This window comes from Augochlora pura, chromosome 1 (genome assembly GCF_028453695.1).
Source record: "Augochlora pura isolate Apur16 chromosome 1, APUR_v2.2.1, whole genome shotgun sequence".
Lineage (NCBI taxonomy): Eukaryota > Metazoa > Arthropoda > Insecta > Hymenoptera > Halictidae > Augochlora > Augochlora pura.
In genome coordinates this window covers 10,448,535-10,465,093 of record NC_135772.1, presented here as the reverse complement: position 1 = coordinate 10,465,093, position 16,559 = coordinate 10,448,535, and the positions used below count along the sequence as shown (strand labels likewise).

At 41.2% G+C, this 16,559-nt stretch overlaps 2 protein-coding genes across 4 annotated transcripts in view; one reads left to right on the top strand and one right to left on the bottom strand.

Annotated features, from left to right (window-relative positions):
• Window positions 1-5,148: 5,148 nt before the first annotated feature.
• Window positions 5,149-16,559, top strand: part of Qin (tudor domain-containing protein qin) — a 408,690-nt gene continuing 397,279 nt past the window's right edge. The window contains exons 1-6 of one of the 3 annotated variants that reach the window (XM_078176423.1): window positions 5,149-5,262; window positions 5,784-6,065; window positions 6,433-6,702; window positions 6,771-6,853; window positions 7,058-7,261; window positions 7,344-7,424. In XM_078176423.1, coding sequence (XP_078032549.1) covers window positions 5,945-6,065; window positions 6,433-6,702; window positions 6,771-6,853; window positions 7,058-7,261; window positions 7,344-7,424 — 759 coding nt within the window. In that variant the 5' untranslated portion in view covers window positions 5,149-5,262; window positions 5,784-5,944. Of the gene's footprint in view, window positions 6,066-6,170; window positions 6,320-6,432; window positions 6,703-6,770; window positions 6,854-7,057; window positions 7,262-7,343; window positions 7,425-16,559 lie in introns of those variants that run through there. The other 2 variants (XM_078176416.1, XM_078176431.1) reach the window with 2 other exon arrangements.
• Window positions 7,500-16,559, bottom strand: part of LOC144467576 (uncharacterized) — an 80,548-nt gene continuing 71,488 nt past the window's right edge. The window contains exons 2-3 of the mRNA XM_078176444.1: window positions 9,124-10,790; window positions 7,500-8,558 (exon numbers count right to left, since the gene is read on the bottom strand). Coding sequence (XP_078032570.1) covers window positions 8,211-8,558; window positions 9,124-10,790 — 2,015 coding nt within the window. The 3' untranslated portion in view covers window positions 7,500-8,210. The remainder of the gene's footprint in view (window positions 8,559-9,123; window positions 10,791-16,559) is intronic.

The following is a 16,559-nucleotide window of genomic DNA, read 5'->3' as shown; positions in this document are numbered from 1 at the left end:
TCGTGCCGCGTACGGGATTCGCCTCACGTAACCAAATACAAAAGTTACATGCACCTGTAGGGAAGCATTTGGCTTGGGAGCATGCGTTTGTCAGTTTCCCCGGTCACAGATCCTTTGGAAGCGCGCGAAGAGGTGTTGACGAGGGTAGTAGAGACGATGATACTGAAAACGGTCTGGAAATAAGGGGCTGAAAGGGGCCACGCGTCGCGAGCCAGCCGAGCAGCTGGCTTGAAAGCGAAATAGTCGGTCTGCTTTCTTCCTTTTACAAACACGGGGCGAGAGAAAGAGAGGCACGAATGGTCAGGGTTGGGATAGAGCTACAAGTGGTGATAAACGAGGCCGAATCCTCGTTATTACCCGTTGGGGAAGGCTCGAAAATTCCTGCGGAATTCAACCGACCCGGCCGCCAGTCGTCCGCCCGCTTTTTATTATTGCTCTTCGTTTTCTGGCGCGCACGGGGATCTCGCTTGCAACCCGGAAGAGCACATGTTTACGAGTGCGTTAATCTTCAACGAATTCGAATAATGACACTACTTTCTAATCGAGCTGCGGCGCAGCAACGTCGAAAGTGTCTCTTTAAAAGCAAACCATGCGAAATGTAATTAGCGAATAGAGCGAGTAACATAACCGCGGCGCGCAACAAGAAAATAGGGAAAAAAGAAGGGTGCGCGCAGAACCTCTCAGTTTGTTATTCCTAACCGCGCGTCGTTGTTTCAATTACCAGTGTCGGTGTAAATCAATGGAAGTGTTCACGATTGGTGTTATCGCTACTTGTGTTCGACGACGAGTCTCTGCGGTTCCTTTCACTCGAAAGAGCCAACTAATCCACCAGGACCTCGAGATTTTACCGAATGCGTGGCACAGGATATATATATATATATATAAATGTGTCTCGCCTTGCTCCGAAGGAGGACACAGACGCAAAGCGGTGATCGCGCGAAACCGTTCACCGCGCGGCGAGTTTCACTCGTGACGCTCCCTCCTCGGCTCCTCTTCCGACGAACCTCTCGTCCTGTGACGGAAAATGAAATCTGATATTGTAATTGCACGCGTTTGTGTAACGCGACCTGCTGCTGAAAACGCCGGGAACGATACCCGCGCGTCGCCCTTTTTCAAACCGGCCGCTGCACTTCGTGAAATGAATTTAAAGCGACCACGCGCGCACGCACACACCAGTCCCCGAGATACGTGAATACCCGTAGTATTAAAATACAACCGGTCGCGTGTCACGCGAAATCCTCCATGAACCACGACCACGTTTATGTGGACACGAGCACACCCAATAATAATGGGGCACGGCCGAGAGATTCGTCTTCGAACGGAAAGACCCGGGCACACCGGAGTGCCTGGTTCTAGGCGTGCATCACGATGGATAACGGAAGCGGATGAAAATTTCAACGTTGGCGCGTGCAAAACGCTCTCTGCACGAGCTAAGTCCGTTTTAGACGTTGCTTTTTTCTGCCGTGAAACCGCATAGTGTTGGCTCGTTTGCTAGCCGGCCAGACTTCTGCTTGTCCGTTCGTTATTCCGTGAATAAATAATTGAGCGAACATGCGCGTGCGAAAGCTTGATGAAAATTTCAATCGATGGCTTTTCGTCCGTTCACTGCTTCAAAATTATTCAGTGATCTCTTTCTCGCAACCCAGTCCGCCCTGGCACCTCTCACTCTCTCACTCACTCTCTCTCTCGCTCTCTCTCTCTCTCTCTCTCGCTCTCTCTCTCTCTTCTCACTTCATCCCTTGCTCTTTTTGTGGGAGTGGCGACACTTCCTGGCGACAAGAAATACTCTTCTCGCTCAACTTCGATATTAGCTACCTAGAAAACCTCGTTCCTATCCGCATTTTATCATAGGAACGCGCATTTCCTGTGTTACAGAACACAATTCGCAGCCGTGTTGCCAGACGATGTATCTACAACCAACCATGTAAATGGGACGGCAGGAGCAGGGAAACTGAGAACAGCCCCCGAATCTCCATCGCGTCACGTAGGACCTAAACTGGGTCAACGGAATTGAATTTAGAACCGAGTCAGGATATTGTGACTATATAGCGATGGGATCAAACGTACTTTGAGCGATGCCGAGACCGCAGGAGGAATTTCAAAAATTTTTCCTCGGGTTCCTTGAACAATAAACCGAATCGTATAGCTATTGATTCGAATCGTTCGCACCAATTTGGAATAGAAATATCGCCATTGGTATCAAAATAATATTTCTTTCGTATTATCGATTCTCGACTCGATTCTAAACTTGTGACGTCGTTGTATTCTTAAAATACAGATAAGAATATATTGGCTAATCTCGGGTAGCACACTCAAACAAATTATCTGGCGCTGTTACGACAATGAGTCAAATCTGTGACAGCGTTTTTGTTTCGAGGCTTAGTCACCTCTTTGCACTTCGATGTGAAAATAATCACCGTTTATCGATCATGGTTGCTGGAGATCGTCCCTGCGTGGCTCGAAATATCGATGTTACTGTCGCAGCTCTGCCTTACCTTGCCGTACGGGTTCCTTTATCGAGTTTCAAAGATCGCATAATTATCTGGCTCGGAACACAAAGCTTGTATCCGATGCAAGAAACACGTTTATTCTTATAAGGCTTAGCGGATTCGAAAGCGATCGCGCGCAGTTACCGTGCAAACTGATTTGCTGTTACCGGACAGCTCAATCCCATCGCTAAACGCGTTAGTTGTGCCATTATCTCCCGTGTAAATTCCATTTTCACAGCTTGCCAGCTTAGCCCGATTGTTTTCCCGGCCCGTGTTCGCAAGCCAAAAGCAGGAAATACATGCACGATTCATTCCCAATGAACGCGAGATCCCGCTTCTTGGTCCGTCGTGCCGAGGCATGTCTTTATTTTCTCTCTTCAGCCCGGTTCTCGGGCTTCGAACTTCCAACTCTCTTAACACGTTCGCGCGCGCGTGCGTAAACGGAATAGTCATCTCTCTATACGTACAAGCACACGTGCACAGAGCATGTAAATAAGCGATTTCGAGCAACGCCAGGCATGCGAATGTTGAATTATCCAGCGGATCGATCATACTTTTGTTGCATATTACAACGGTGAATCCTGGGGCGAGAGATACCGAGGCCCGGGCAGGAAGTACTAGTCGAGTGATAGAGTTGAGTGCGGGGAATTTTTATGGGTAAATCGATGTTGCATGCGGAAAGGGCAAAGGAGAAAGAGGGGAGGTGCGAGGAGACGAATAGGCGGCTAGCGGGAAGAGGACGACGGGAGGGGTTCGAGCGAAGAGCGCGAGACCCGAGCTGTTGGAGGAAGCGAGAGGCTGCAGAGTGACCGAGGAGAACGGCGAAGGAGCGAACGAGAAGCCCGAAGCTGGTGAAATGTGCGAATGTAAGAGCGAGGAGGAGGCAGCGAGGTAGTGAGGTAAAGGGCGCTAGAAATCTGGGGCGGGGATAGATCCGGGGCTTTTGCGCTGTGCACGCGACCTTGAATGCCAGCCAGCCTAGACCTTGCCACAGCTCTTTCGTTCGGCTTGCTTAGTCCAGAGACCGCTCCGCTGTAGATACTGTTGTTTCGAGCGGCGGCCTAAATCCGATATCTCTCGCTTCCTCCTCCTTCTTGCCTCACCTATCCTACGACCGGCGAGCCGCGCGATCACGTCGATTACGTAAAAGATGAAAACACAAATTATCGTTGCTTGCATCTCGGATAATTTTGCTTATTGTTACACGGACTCTTCGGCATGCAACAATTATACTGAAGCCACTCGAGTAGGCTGACATCAGAACGTTGATGTTTTCTTACACGAATTCTTGTAGAGCGCATGTAAATGGTTCAATCAAAACAGCTGGAATTTTCATTCGAATCAATAACGTACAGCGTTCAAAGAATTAATGATTATCCTATATATATATCACACCTCCCCCCCCCCCCCCCCCTCCAGGTATCAGTTCTACCGCATATCTTGAAGGTGCAAGGTGGGATGTACGTATGAAAAATATTCCATAGAAATTTGTAATTCGAAGAATTGATTAATTGAATTTCACACTGAATCTACCGAATATTAAATGTGAATAACAAGATTGAATTTATTTAAAGGTTTCGCCAATGTTATTAGAATGTATGCTTGAACAAAAAAATGTATTCAATTGATTCCTTTGACTCGCACGGTAGAATTAATATTAAAAGCAATAAAATAGCGTATCTAACAGTTTTTTTTAAATATGTTCGGTTTGAAAAGACGGTAGAGAAGACAAAAGGCTAATCCAGTATTCACGTGCTCAGTTACCGTCTTTTTAGTCCTGCAGCTACAGGTCTGGCATTGAAACATTTACAATGCAGCGAAATATGACGCGTTTCCTACGCAAATATTCAGGACAAACATCGAATTGCAAGCTTTCTACGTACATATATTTTCTTAAAGGTCTCCGAGGAATTTCGTCACAATTCCATACTAAATCTTTGTTTTAGTTACAGAAATTCCATATTGTTATTGTTAAAGAGTGAGCTAAGTAAGAATTCGTTTGATTCGCATGCAGATAACTAGATCGTATTTTTATGCAAATTCTCCTTTTCATATTCATTTGCATGAAAAGTAAAATAAGGGAAGAATTTCTTTGACCAAAAAATTTCTCATTAATAATGTACACGTTTCTCTGTACTTTAGACATTTGCATACGCTATAAATGTATAAAGATCCGTAGTTTACCAGTAATATTTGTCCTTTGTACCGCATATATTGTAGACAGAAAATAAATACGAATGTTTCGTAAAAGTTCTATTTAACAATTTTTAAGCTTTTGTAATTCTTTAATTACCTAGCTGTAATAGTAAATATAAGTCTATCGTCTAGTCAAAATGTGGCAAACGAGATTCGCAGAGCTTCTTGCTTGCTGGAGCAGTCGCGATGGGTGGGATCATAACGGACCTTCGGTCGCGACCGCGCCTAGAATCCAATGGATTCAACATAACTTCGCTTATCCACCTGCCTTTTTATGTTTTTGCCAAATTGAACAGTTCTTGAGATCGTTGCGGCATCTGTCTCGAGGATTGCGAGACGCTTCTAATCACGTGACTAAGAATGCACCGGTTTTGCACCGAGCGCTACCGATCATAGCGTACGAAACTAAGCGGCATTCGTCGTTCGTTTTTTAAAATGTCCTCCCCGAAAGTTTTGTGGTGCGAAGAAGTGTCGTTTGTCGCTTGAAAATTTTAAACTTAGAGAAACGAGTAGGGAAGTTACATCCTTTTAAATAAACTCACTGAAATAACCCTGTTCGGGATATTTTGCACAATACGTTAAGTTTAATTAATATCTATTATAATTGAACATAATACTGTACAACGCAAAAGCACTCTGTCGGCATATAAACAATAGCATGCTAGTCTTTCATTATTAACACGTTCATAACGTGAAACGTAATGTTACTGCCTATTTGAATTAGTTATGTACTGGTATAGAATGCGCGAATCATTTTTCAATTTTTAATCTCATCCAAAGAACGTAACTGTTAGCATACTTTTAGTATATTTATGTATACGTTTGTAATTTCTCTTTATTATTTATAAATTTGCCTTAATACTTTTAATTTGTTTTATCGCTAATGTTGTAAACTTGTGGTCAATTCAAACTTCATTTCTATCTTTATGTCACGTGCCTTACAGTTACAGTATCCGTAGATAGTTGCGAAGTCTGTTTATCAGAAATGCAGGAAGTATTTAACAAACAGGAATTTATATGAGTTTGCTAAAATTCTATTGTATTTGTCCTATGTGCTAAATTTTACAAGTATTATTGTCTGATTATTCGAAATTAAAGTGCATGGATACAGACCGCGTGTGCCGGCACTGTACTACAATTCAAATGTGTGACGATCGAGTTCCAGGACGGTTGTATTGTAGAGTGTAAACTTGAAAACAGTGTGTCTTTTGCGAACAGTGCGTGCTTGAATTTGTATTGAGTAGAAAGTAGGTAATATTATGTTCAAGAAAATGTTGGAACCTCACCACGAGAAAAAGCACCATCAAAATTATAATTTTCCTCGAACAAAACTTCGGAATGTGTATTGTACACTTTGTAAACATCAGTTTTATGCCCGAGGTAATTATTGATTGTATCGAACAACACGCGTACCGGCTTCCTCACACTTCTCGTTTACATACTACACGTGTTACTAACACTTCGAATATTAATTTATAACAATTGAACTGCTAGTTTTAGAAACTACTTTATATTGCCACAAAGTTTCCACATTGCTGCAACAGATTTGTAATATTTAATGTTCAGGGTAAAATTGAAATTGCACTTCAGTTTAAGTTAGAAATATTAAGGATAGAAATATAAACATCACAGAGGTTAGAATAACGTCAGAGATTGTGAGAATGATGATTTCATTCCAAGTGACACACACAATCTTTATTTGTTAATACATTATGTATTTTTAAGAAATCTTGTTTGTTTGTTTTAGTATTTACACCTTTATCTGGAATAATTCCTTTGTTAATGGAATGTGGACATGTTATCTGCGACAGATGTGCAAATGGTACGTCTAATAAGACCTGCCCTGCGTGTAACATAGCGTTTCAGACTGAAAATAATAAAAGAGATCCATTACCTCTCCATATGTATACATTGGGTTTAATGGCTGTATCTCATAATCGGCCAATCACCATGGATGATTTACAGATTTCTTTTTCTAAACCAAGTACATCTAACTCGAAGCAACAGTGTGCGCAAGGTTTGTATTATAAGAAACTGCAAGCAAACTGTTCTTAAGTGTTACAAATTAAGTAACTATATTTTCAGAATTATGCCATGAATGTGGGCTACAAGCATTGGTAAAGTGTTTACAGTGCAAAGCACTTTACTGTTTTAGTTGCTATGCTAAGGTATATAATGTTTTTTTTATGAAAATTTAATTTTGTTTATATTATCTTATATAGTACATACGTTTTGGAAAATGTCACATCGGTTATTTTTGTTATTATTGCAATATAAATAAAGAATGTTACATTCTATGATAACTTTTCTTAATATGGTATATACAATTAAAGAATATTGATAAGTAAAACCGTGTTTCTATACCTTGATAGATACATGGACGTGCATTGAATAATCATACCAAGATAATGTTATCTGACATTTCAAACAATGATTCCTGTATTGTACAGAATACATGTTCTGAACAATGCAAAGAAGATATGGAATTTTATTGTGAAAATTGTGAAATAGCTGGATGTTCTCGTTGTATGTTACAATCTCATAAGAACCACGATTATGTATCCCTCATAGACAAGGTTTGTATATTAGCTACAAATAGAAAAATACATTTTTCGCTGTTTTACATGTAAAATAAGGTATCCTTATTTCTATTTCCAGAATCAGATGTTCCTTGAAGATTTCCAGCAGATGACCGAACATGTCGTTCAGAGGCTGCTGAGGGTTCGTGATACACAAAAGGTAAGTGTTAACGTCAACTTGTATCTTTGTTGTGGAGAATTTTATTGACTATTATAGATTATAAATTCTATTATAAATTGATTAATAAATAAGTTTATTCAGTATTTGTAACAGCTAGTAAGTACAAGTACAAAATTCAAGTGTTGTTACATTTCATTAGATATTTCTAGTAGTTACATGCCATTCCCTGAAAAGTGGAAAAGTATTCGATTAATTTAATATCACATACATAGTACTTGAGTGTAGTGCATGTGATATCTTTATAAGAAAGTAAGACCAATATCAGTCATGTACAAATCATCGATGCATGTACAGATACAAAAATTTTCTATAAAATAGTAGAGTACGTCCTGTTATAAATAATTACGCAGTACAAATATGACTAGAGGCAATGCAAATACTTATTAACATTATTTAGTTATTTCATACTCTTTTGTTCGGCTTTCCTGACGATTTTTTGCTTGTCTGAACAATTAGTTTTGATGTCATAGTTGTATTTATGCATTAGTGAAACAGGATAATTTGATTTCGTTGATACAGAGATCTTGTATAAAAGGCTTCTCTTAAAATACTTTAAACATAAATCACACACACACACAGAGAACCTACACTAATACATATTGCACGTTTTGAAATTTCACAAAATTCGTTCGCATTCGGGCATACGGCGGAGTATACGGTTCACAATTGTTGCTTTTTGTAGCAAACAATGGCAACAAGGATCGGTCCGATACGCATTACGCTTAAAGTGATGAAGTTACAATAATTTAACTACAAGCTCCGGATTTATTTCTCTTCTTCTTTTTTCGTCTCCGGTTTGTCTTTGAGCTTCTCCTTCTCTTTCTCCTCCTTCTCCTTCTCCTTTTTTAATTTCTCCTTCAGCTTCGCCTCCATTTCCTTGAATTTCAGTTCCAAATACCGATCAACTTCCGGACCGGTAAAGTCCTCGGGAAACTTTGGCATTACCGGCAAGATGTACTTGTAGAGCCGTTCGTTTAGCACGTATAATTGCGTGGTCGTCTCGCACTTAACATTGAACCACCAGTCGCATGTTAGGGCCACTTGGCTGAATATAGTACCGTTGGGACATAAAAATGATGATTTGCCACCGTTCAGATCACAGTAGTGCCATACCTGCAACACAATCGAAAAAGCATTTGTGATTTCGTCAAATTCGTAGATTCGTGAACGTTATCGATAAAAGCGCTTCGAATTACAGGTAGCTTTTTGGTAAAAATTCGTCTAGAATTGCTATCCATCTTTCGCCTAATTATTCCCTGATTGATAATATTTGATCGGATGGTCAATAATTCTGACCGCCGATTTACTTTACCCAAGTGACAGAACTCGAAAAAAATATTGGACAGGCATTGGTACAATAACGCGTTGAATATATTATTGGGAAATCTGTTTCTACTCGAACGAATTGACAATTCGACATAAATAATAGAGACAAATTACTTTTACCCCTTAAACGTAAGCAACTAATGAAGTTTCATTAAAATCGAAAGGGTCCATTTCAATGACTATCGTTTCCTTTTTATGTTAAACGTTTGGGAAAATGAAATTTGCTTTATCTTGTGAATCATTGAATTCAGTCTATAGTGTTATACTTAAATCTTAAACAGACTTTAGCTTTATTCAATTCTGTTCTTTAATAAAAATCACAATCAGGCTTTGTATATGCAATGTTCAGTACCTGACATGCAGTTTCGGGATCCCCAAAGAACCCTTTGTATCGTTGTTCCTTGCAGCTGAAATTGGTTAATGGTATGCTGGAATAAGCTGGATAATCAACGTGAGCTTTCCCCTGCGTCGCGCCATACTTCACCGACGTTTGCGGCGCGCTATGTTTCGGGGTTGAAATTTTATTCGGTTCCGTGTAACTGTAATCCGAAGTTTCCGTAGTGGTCGGTAACGGCGGGGGATATCGATTATGCTGCAATACGTCTTCGTTCAGATTTTCCGTGATTTCGTACGAGTTCTGGGTGGATTCGTCACTTGGAAACTGATGGTGCACTTGTGGTCTGACCGTCGGCAGAAATACCTCCTGGTTCTTCATCGAAATGTCTTGAACTACGGGAACGTAGTACTCTAATAGCTTATTATTTAGACTATTCCCAACGTAATTTGGCTCGGGGTTATGATTGCTTAGGTGGTCTCTCATGAAGTTCGGTTCGAGCTTTTGGTTATTGAAATTGTCTTCCAAGTAAGGCGGTTCAGCCGGTGGCAGAGGGTTTACATCATCCTCCTCGTACGGCGTCGATTTATAGCGTTCCGGATCATCGGTCAGGTACAAAGGATTCGGTGTGACTTGGAATCGCGTTTCGGTGATAACTTTGGGTCGCGTCTGTGTTCGCACCTTGGCACTCGAAACCTTCTGAGGCAACCTTGGCGGTGCTTTCGGCAGTGGGATGAGCGGTCCTTGTTGAATTTGCCCGACTTCTTCGTTTTTATTGTTGTGGAGAATATTGAGTATCTCCGCTAGCGTCCTGAAACTGTTGTCGATGTTGTCTCGGTTCAGCATTTCCGGCAGGCGTTCGCTTAGGTGCAAGCTCTCCACTATCTGATCTAGATTTACACTCGGATTTCGAATTAATTGAGGAGTTGGCGGGGCTTGCTTCTCCGGGACGGATTCGGCCGACGATCCCGTAGAGTACAAGACCGATGGCTGCGGCCGATGTCCTTGGTACTCCTTCGGCGGCAGATAATGAACGCCATTTACAATTGGTCTGACGTTGTAATTCAATGCGTATTCATCTCGAACGTTACCGGGAACTGGCTTGGTCAATTGTTTTCTAGGTGAGTGATCTCTGCCATTGGTCGTGTAAGGTCGTAATGGTCTCACGTTCGCGTAGTACCTGTGATCCTTGCGTGCAAATTGGCTAGGTGTTGCTGTTACGTCGGCATACGCTGCTTTCGGACGCTGATACGTTTGGTATAGAGCCGGATAATCATCTTGGCCAACTTTAGCGTTGTATCTAACTGGCGTAAAGTAGTTGTCATTCTCCAACTGATAGGGGTCGTACTGCACGGAGGGAACGAATTTCCTATCCTGGCTCTGGTCGTTTAGGTGATGAGCGTTCCCTTTCCGCGCCGCGTTGTTCAACTTTACGAAGGGTTGCGGATCTTTCCTCACCAACCCGTTGCTTTGATACTCCTTCGTGACGCTCTGCGACAACGGAGCTTGTCCGTTAACGTAATTCTTTCCGACGTAGTAGGTCATGTATGGTATTAATCTTCTGTATCTTTCTTTAAACTCGGCTAACGTTAGCTGACCTAGGGACTCTTCATCTTCCTCTTCTGCTGCTACTTGCGTCGAAGTCGAATTCGCCGAAGATTCTGCGCCCGTTCTCAGAGATAGTACTGCAACAAACAAATTGTTTACCATTAGGACTGATCATTTATTGATGTATTGTCATCTGTAGTCATTCCCATTTTTTGGTTAGTTATCAGTTTTTTTATTTATTTACTTAAATTTTCATTATATAATAATGTTTACAAATAGACTGCGGATCTTTATGCATTTCTGACGAAAATTAATATGTCAATATAAATAGTCAATATAAAGACTTTAGAAGCATGTAAAGATACTATTATACTTTTTACAACTTATTCAATTTAATAAAAGAAGATATGAATTTTTTACAATTGAGGTCTACAATTTTCATATTGCATTACGATCCGCGGTTTACTTGTGATTTTATTGTAATTGTTTTATTATATAAATGTGTACAAGTAGTTGTTTTGACTTTGTTTGACTCGATTGGTGTTACTGTTAGGCAACAATGAAAAATTACTTTTCGATCACATTGCTTTATACTATATACTTTTATATATTGTTTTACAACAATAACAGGATTGAATTTACTGAAAGATCGTACTACTTCTATTAAAACAAAATGCTGGAACAAAGAAGTTTATTTCAAAATTTTCGAAAAATACATTTTTATGCCATATTAGGAATTGTGAAAAAAAAATCGACAAATCAGCCATTCTGACCGGTTTCGTAGTTCCAGTGTCAATAAGGTCCCACTGAAATTCATTGCTTACTATCACTCGCTACCACCTATTCCTGCCGAAGGATCCTATAGCGTTTGCAAATGTAGGTAGTGCTGAAGTTATTCATTATAAAGTTTGCCCGCGTTTCTCGTATAAAACTTTCCACGGTAAAAAAATCCCGAGGAATGTCGCGTTCTAGAGTAGAATCCCGAAGGATCGAATTCAATTTAGATTACTTCGTCAGCGCGGGTCTGATATCCTAGGACGTGGTTGGCAGAGGATACAGCCGGACTGTAAAATACTGCAGAAGTGACGGCTGCGGCGCGAGATCGGTCATTTGATAAATGTATCTGCCAAGCGAGTGCCTCTAGATTCAAGTGTTTTCGAGTGTCGCGCGGAAGCCGAGAGACCCGAGGGTGCCGGTAATCAACGGGGATGCGTGGTATTACGACGTCTCGTATCAGCCGGCCCAAGGGAGATGATAAAAATCAAACTCGCTCGGTTAGCCCGCCGTTACCGGGGTTTCCTTATACCATTTGAGATACGTTCCCTAATCGGCCTTTTGAAAAATCACTGGCGTGCATCGTTATGCCGCGCGCGCGCGCTTCTCCCCCCCCCCCCCCCCTACCCGCCGATCTCGATCTCAATCTGTTCGCTCTTGCCGGATACGTGCGAAGTAATGCGTGCGTTGCACTCCCGGGGCCGGTGAAATTAAATTAGAAGGAAAATATTCGGAGAGCCGTCCATTGCTTTTGCACGTGCACCCCGTGATAGCAAGAATAAAGGCCGCGCGGAACGTGTGTGTACATACCCGTGTGCCATGCGGCGCGCGCGCGCGTGTGCGCGTGCACTCGTGCAGGATATATTCGCTCTGGCACGTTCGAGTGCTGCAACCACTAAAAACGTACCAATCCTCCGGCTCTACCCTCTAGCTTCAACCCTCAACCCTACGCGTACGCTCGCCGCGACTACCTTTCCCCCCGGTTATTCCCGTTTTTCTCGATCGTACAGGACGGCTCAATCTTCCCGCGACACCAGTCAGTTTTATCGAATTCGCCTCGATCGATTCGCTAATTATGGAACGCTTAAGCGATACCGCGGTCTTTCTGATACCGGGTTCATTCCGTTCCTCCGGATTGGACAAATACGTACCTCCAAGTCATCAAACGATTATTCTTTCGTCTAAAGCATCAATTTCAACAAATCTTTAAAGTCTTATGGTAGTGGAGCCGATAAAGCATGTCGAATTTCTTTAGTTTTGAATAACAAAATTCATTGTCTTCTTCGACAAAATTTCAAGCTATGCTCGAAAACAAACCAACACCACAGTAATTGATCTTTTGCACGTTTAATATTAAAAAATAAACGTTTAATTGAATTGAAACAAAAGGAATGTAATATGTCTCATTCGATAAATATAAAGTTAATTATTTTTGAAAGTATGTCAATTAGAGGCACAGTGATAGGCTCCACTATCCTATATTTTTCGCGTCTCAAAAACGAAATCTTAAAAGAGTCATCTTACATGCAAAAATAGTACAAATCTGTTAGATAAAGTCTGCATAATTTGTAGTCTTGTTTCCAGGATTATTCAATTTGAAAGTTTGTCGAGTGTCGGCTTATACCAAAGTGTTAATTTCCATGAAATTGCTTGCGGTTTCGCAAGAGGAGGATGTAATGAGATCTCGAGTACTGGACGAGTTGTGGTCAAGTTGAAATAGTTCCAACTTTCATTACTGTTTCTCCAATTAGATGAAAGGTTTTATTCCATGGTCCGAATAAAATTCAAACGCGATGCTAGTTTGAATGCAGGCATTCGCACGATGCTGCCTATTACATCGTACCTACGTGTAATAAACAGACGGTATTCAGTTTATTGAAACAGTTTGCGGAAATCGACACAGTCAAAGTGAAAAAATTTTATAAGAAGGAAACAGTGTGTGCGTGATTAACAAAATTTATACAAAGAAAATTCAAGCACCAGACTGTGGAAGTTGTTGTCATTAAGTTGAAAATAGCACAATGCTCTTCTCAAACTTGTCCAACTTTACTAAAGTTTTACATTTCATCGATTGATTTTTGTTTGAATGATTTCATGGAGATCTTCGACACATTACTTCAACTACAACACATTAATCGCCAATTCAGCATCCAGCCATATCGAGTAAAACAATACCAGTTTACTTAACGAAACGAACATTGACGGATTAAAATTGATCATATTATTCCTCCGTTTTCCAACGTTTATAAGCAAACTTGGTACAATCAATTCGTCAATGCTGGAATGTATTTTCAAGCTTGATCAATTCATTCCGGCAATGGAACACAGGTAACACGGTGGTAAACACGTTGGCTAAAAGATTGTTGCAAATATTGGAACAAATACTCAGATCTGAGCAAAGCAATAAATACTTTGAAAGCAGCGTAATCGTTGAGCGATAGTATTTCGCTGATGACCAATTCCATTCACAGGTTCCATTGCGCTGCATAGTTGAACGAAGCCTCTATTTTCTTAGACATCGTCGATCTATTGTCACAATTTTGTACCATCGCTTCATTTTAAATCTTTAGTAAGTGGGTTTATTAAGGTTTTATCTATCTTTATAGGGTATCTTTAGGGACTACTATCATTAGGGTTTAATAAACTCCGGTCTTTTTGTTTTCCATTTGTTCTATTTTAAATAATTATTGCACAAATCCTATTAATTTATAAGTGTGTAATTTTTAACGCGTTACATATCTCTGATTTAATATAATATTTTTCGTTTATCAGTTGTTGAACGATGAAATTGAAATTAGGTAAGGAGGCTTTTCGTAGAAAATCATTGTTAATAAGACACACAATGAGAGCTTATAAATTAATAGAATTTAGGCAATAACTGTATAAAGTCGAGTAACTGATAAACAATGCCCGGAATTTTCGTAGCAGCCAGATTCGCATCCATTTGAATTAAACCTAATGCGAATGTAATGTTCATTTTTTGGTGGCCCCTAATGTTACAATCGCTTAGGAATGATTCAATGAAGTTATAATACAAAGTTACAGCTGTAAATATTTTTCTATGAAATATAAATATTTGGCTGATCACGTCCGTGAAAATAATAGGTGTTTCGTTCTGCTGTGCGGCGATCGAATCGATGGAACATAAAGATTAAATGAAAAAAACAAAGGGAAATATCGAGCGAATTTAGAATGATTGGCTGAAAGGGTGTCTCTTTCGATTGATTCGAGTTTGTCTCGCGGGAGGGCGAAAACGAGTGGGCGATATAAAGCCGCGTGGTTGTCGCGCTGCTCCGTTCGGCTCGGCTCGGTTCGGCTCCGCGGCGCGGCGCGTCGGCTCGCTAGGCTTGCTATGAATTTTTATAAACCGATTATTTAGTGGCGATGTAACAAAGTGCGGAGAGCTGCATCACCGAGAGAAAGCCTCGACGGTATCCGAGCGTGGCACATCAAAGGGACGAAACGCGCGGCGCCGGCCCGTATCTCTCTTCCACACAGAGATACACACCGTCCCCGACCTGGAAATCCAATTCGATTCTGCATGAAATGAGTCTGGAAACTCTTCGCGTAGCGCGGTGCCGCTTTATTAATCCTGTCAGTACGGAACGTGATTGAAAAATCCGCAAAGCGCGTGTGCCACGGCCCCTAAGAGACGCTCGCCCTGAAAATTTACAAAGCACCGGTGTGCCGGTGACGCCTCTCGCCGAGGTGGATGTCTGTATCTGCATAAAGATGTACACGATCCTTCGGGCTAACTGGACCTCGAGAGCATCGTGTCTCTGCTTCCCTCGTTTTCCCTCTTCCCTTTCGCGCGAATTCGATTCCGAGTCGGCGAGTTAAGGCGGTATTTAGACCCCGGCTCGCCACATCAAGCATTCGATAATGTTTCCAACCGGTCTTCAAGCATTCGTTTCCCCTATTTTCTGAAAAACATTTAACCCGTCGACCCACCTAGCTCCAGATAACCCCGGCTAGCTGTCTCCGCTTTCTGCGCGGTAATTTCTTTAATTCTCCTCAATTTGCCTCCTTCGACCGACCCGTTTGATCTCCGGTCGCCGCCGCGACCGCTCTTCTCCACTCTCCCTCTCTCTCTGTTCCATCATTAACCATTCAGTAATGATTTTCGCGAACGAATCAGCCGGTGACCGCCGGACTGTTTCAACTGTGGATGGAATATTAATCGCCGATACGCGTGTCGTTCGATGGACTCTCCCGGGTTCTCTCGCCGAGTTTCAGCGGTCGCGGCGAACATTTTTCGGACGGTCCGATTCAAAATTCAAGGCTTGACCTTTGATACATATTATGTGTATGGGGTCAGGCCGGAGACAAATTGGGGCGGTTCCTGCGCTTCCTGGCACGGGCGTCGAGCCGAATGGAAAGTGAATAAAGTAAGCTGATTTACTGTGCGCGGTGGTTCCATGCTTCGCGGTTCTCTGTAACCACCGTGTAAAATTGCAATTGTTTTCTAATTAGTATTGTTTGCACGAGTGCTTTCAGAGGATTGGTAATTGTTCGTATTACCGAAATGACCGGTTTCACATTTTCAATTTTCATGTTGGTGAAATTATGAAAATTTGTTTCACGTATCGGTCACACTCAGTTGCTCGCGCAGGTTTAGAGATAACATCGATGGCGTCATTCCACTGTTCCTGCCGCACTAAAATCTACTTAAAATGATAGGAAGTTCTATTGAAGGATAATTATTCCATCATTCTAATGAAGACTGATGAAAATGAAATAATTAGATTTTAAGCATTAAATTAAATAAAACATTAAAATTTAAGTAATAATTTTGAATTAAATTTTACAATAAAACTTTCTACAATTAACAGAATTAGTAAAACGATTCTGTTGAATGAAATTCACGAATCAATTGGTGAAATAATATTTCAATGATAATAAGCTTAACCTGTATGTGCCAATACGAAGCTTTTAATTGGTGATCGTGATGCTATCTGTGTAAGTAGCTAAGCAATAAAGTAACGCAGAAAGTGTAATAATGAATTATTTATCGAAAGTGTTCAGCTATTTTATGACCGTTGCAGTCGACGTGTTAAACACGTAAAAGTTACCTCTACCTTTTCGAAGTAACTGGAACAATGTAGTATATGTGTGACGTGTATTAATTAATT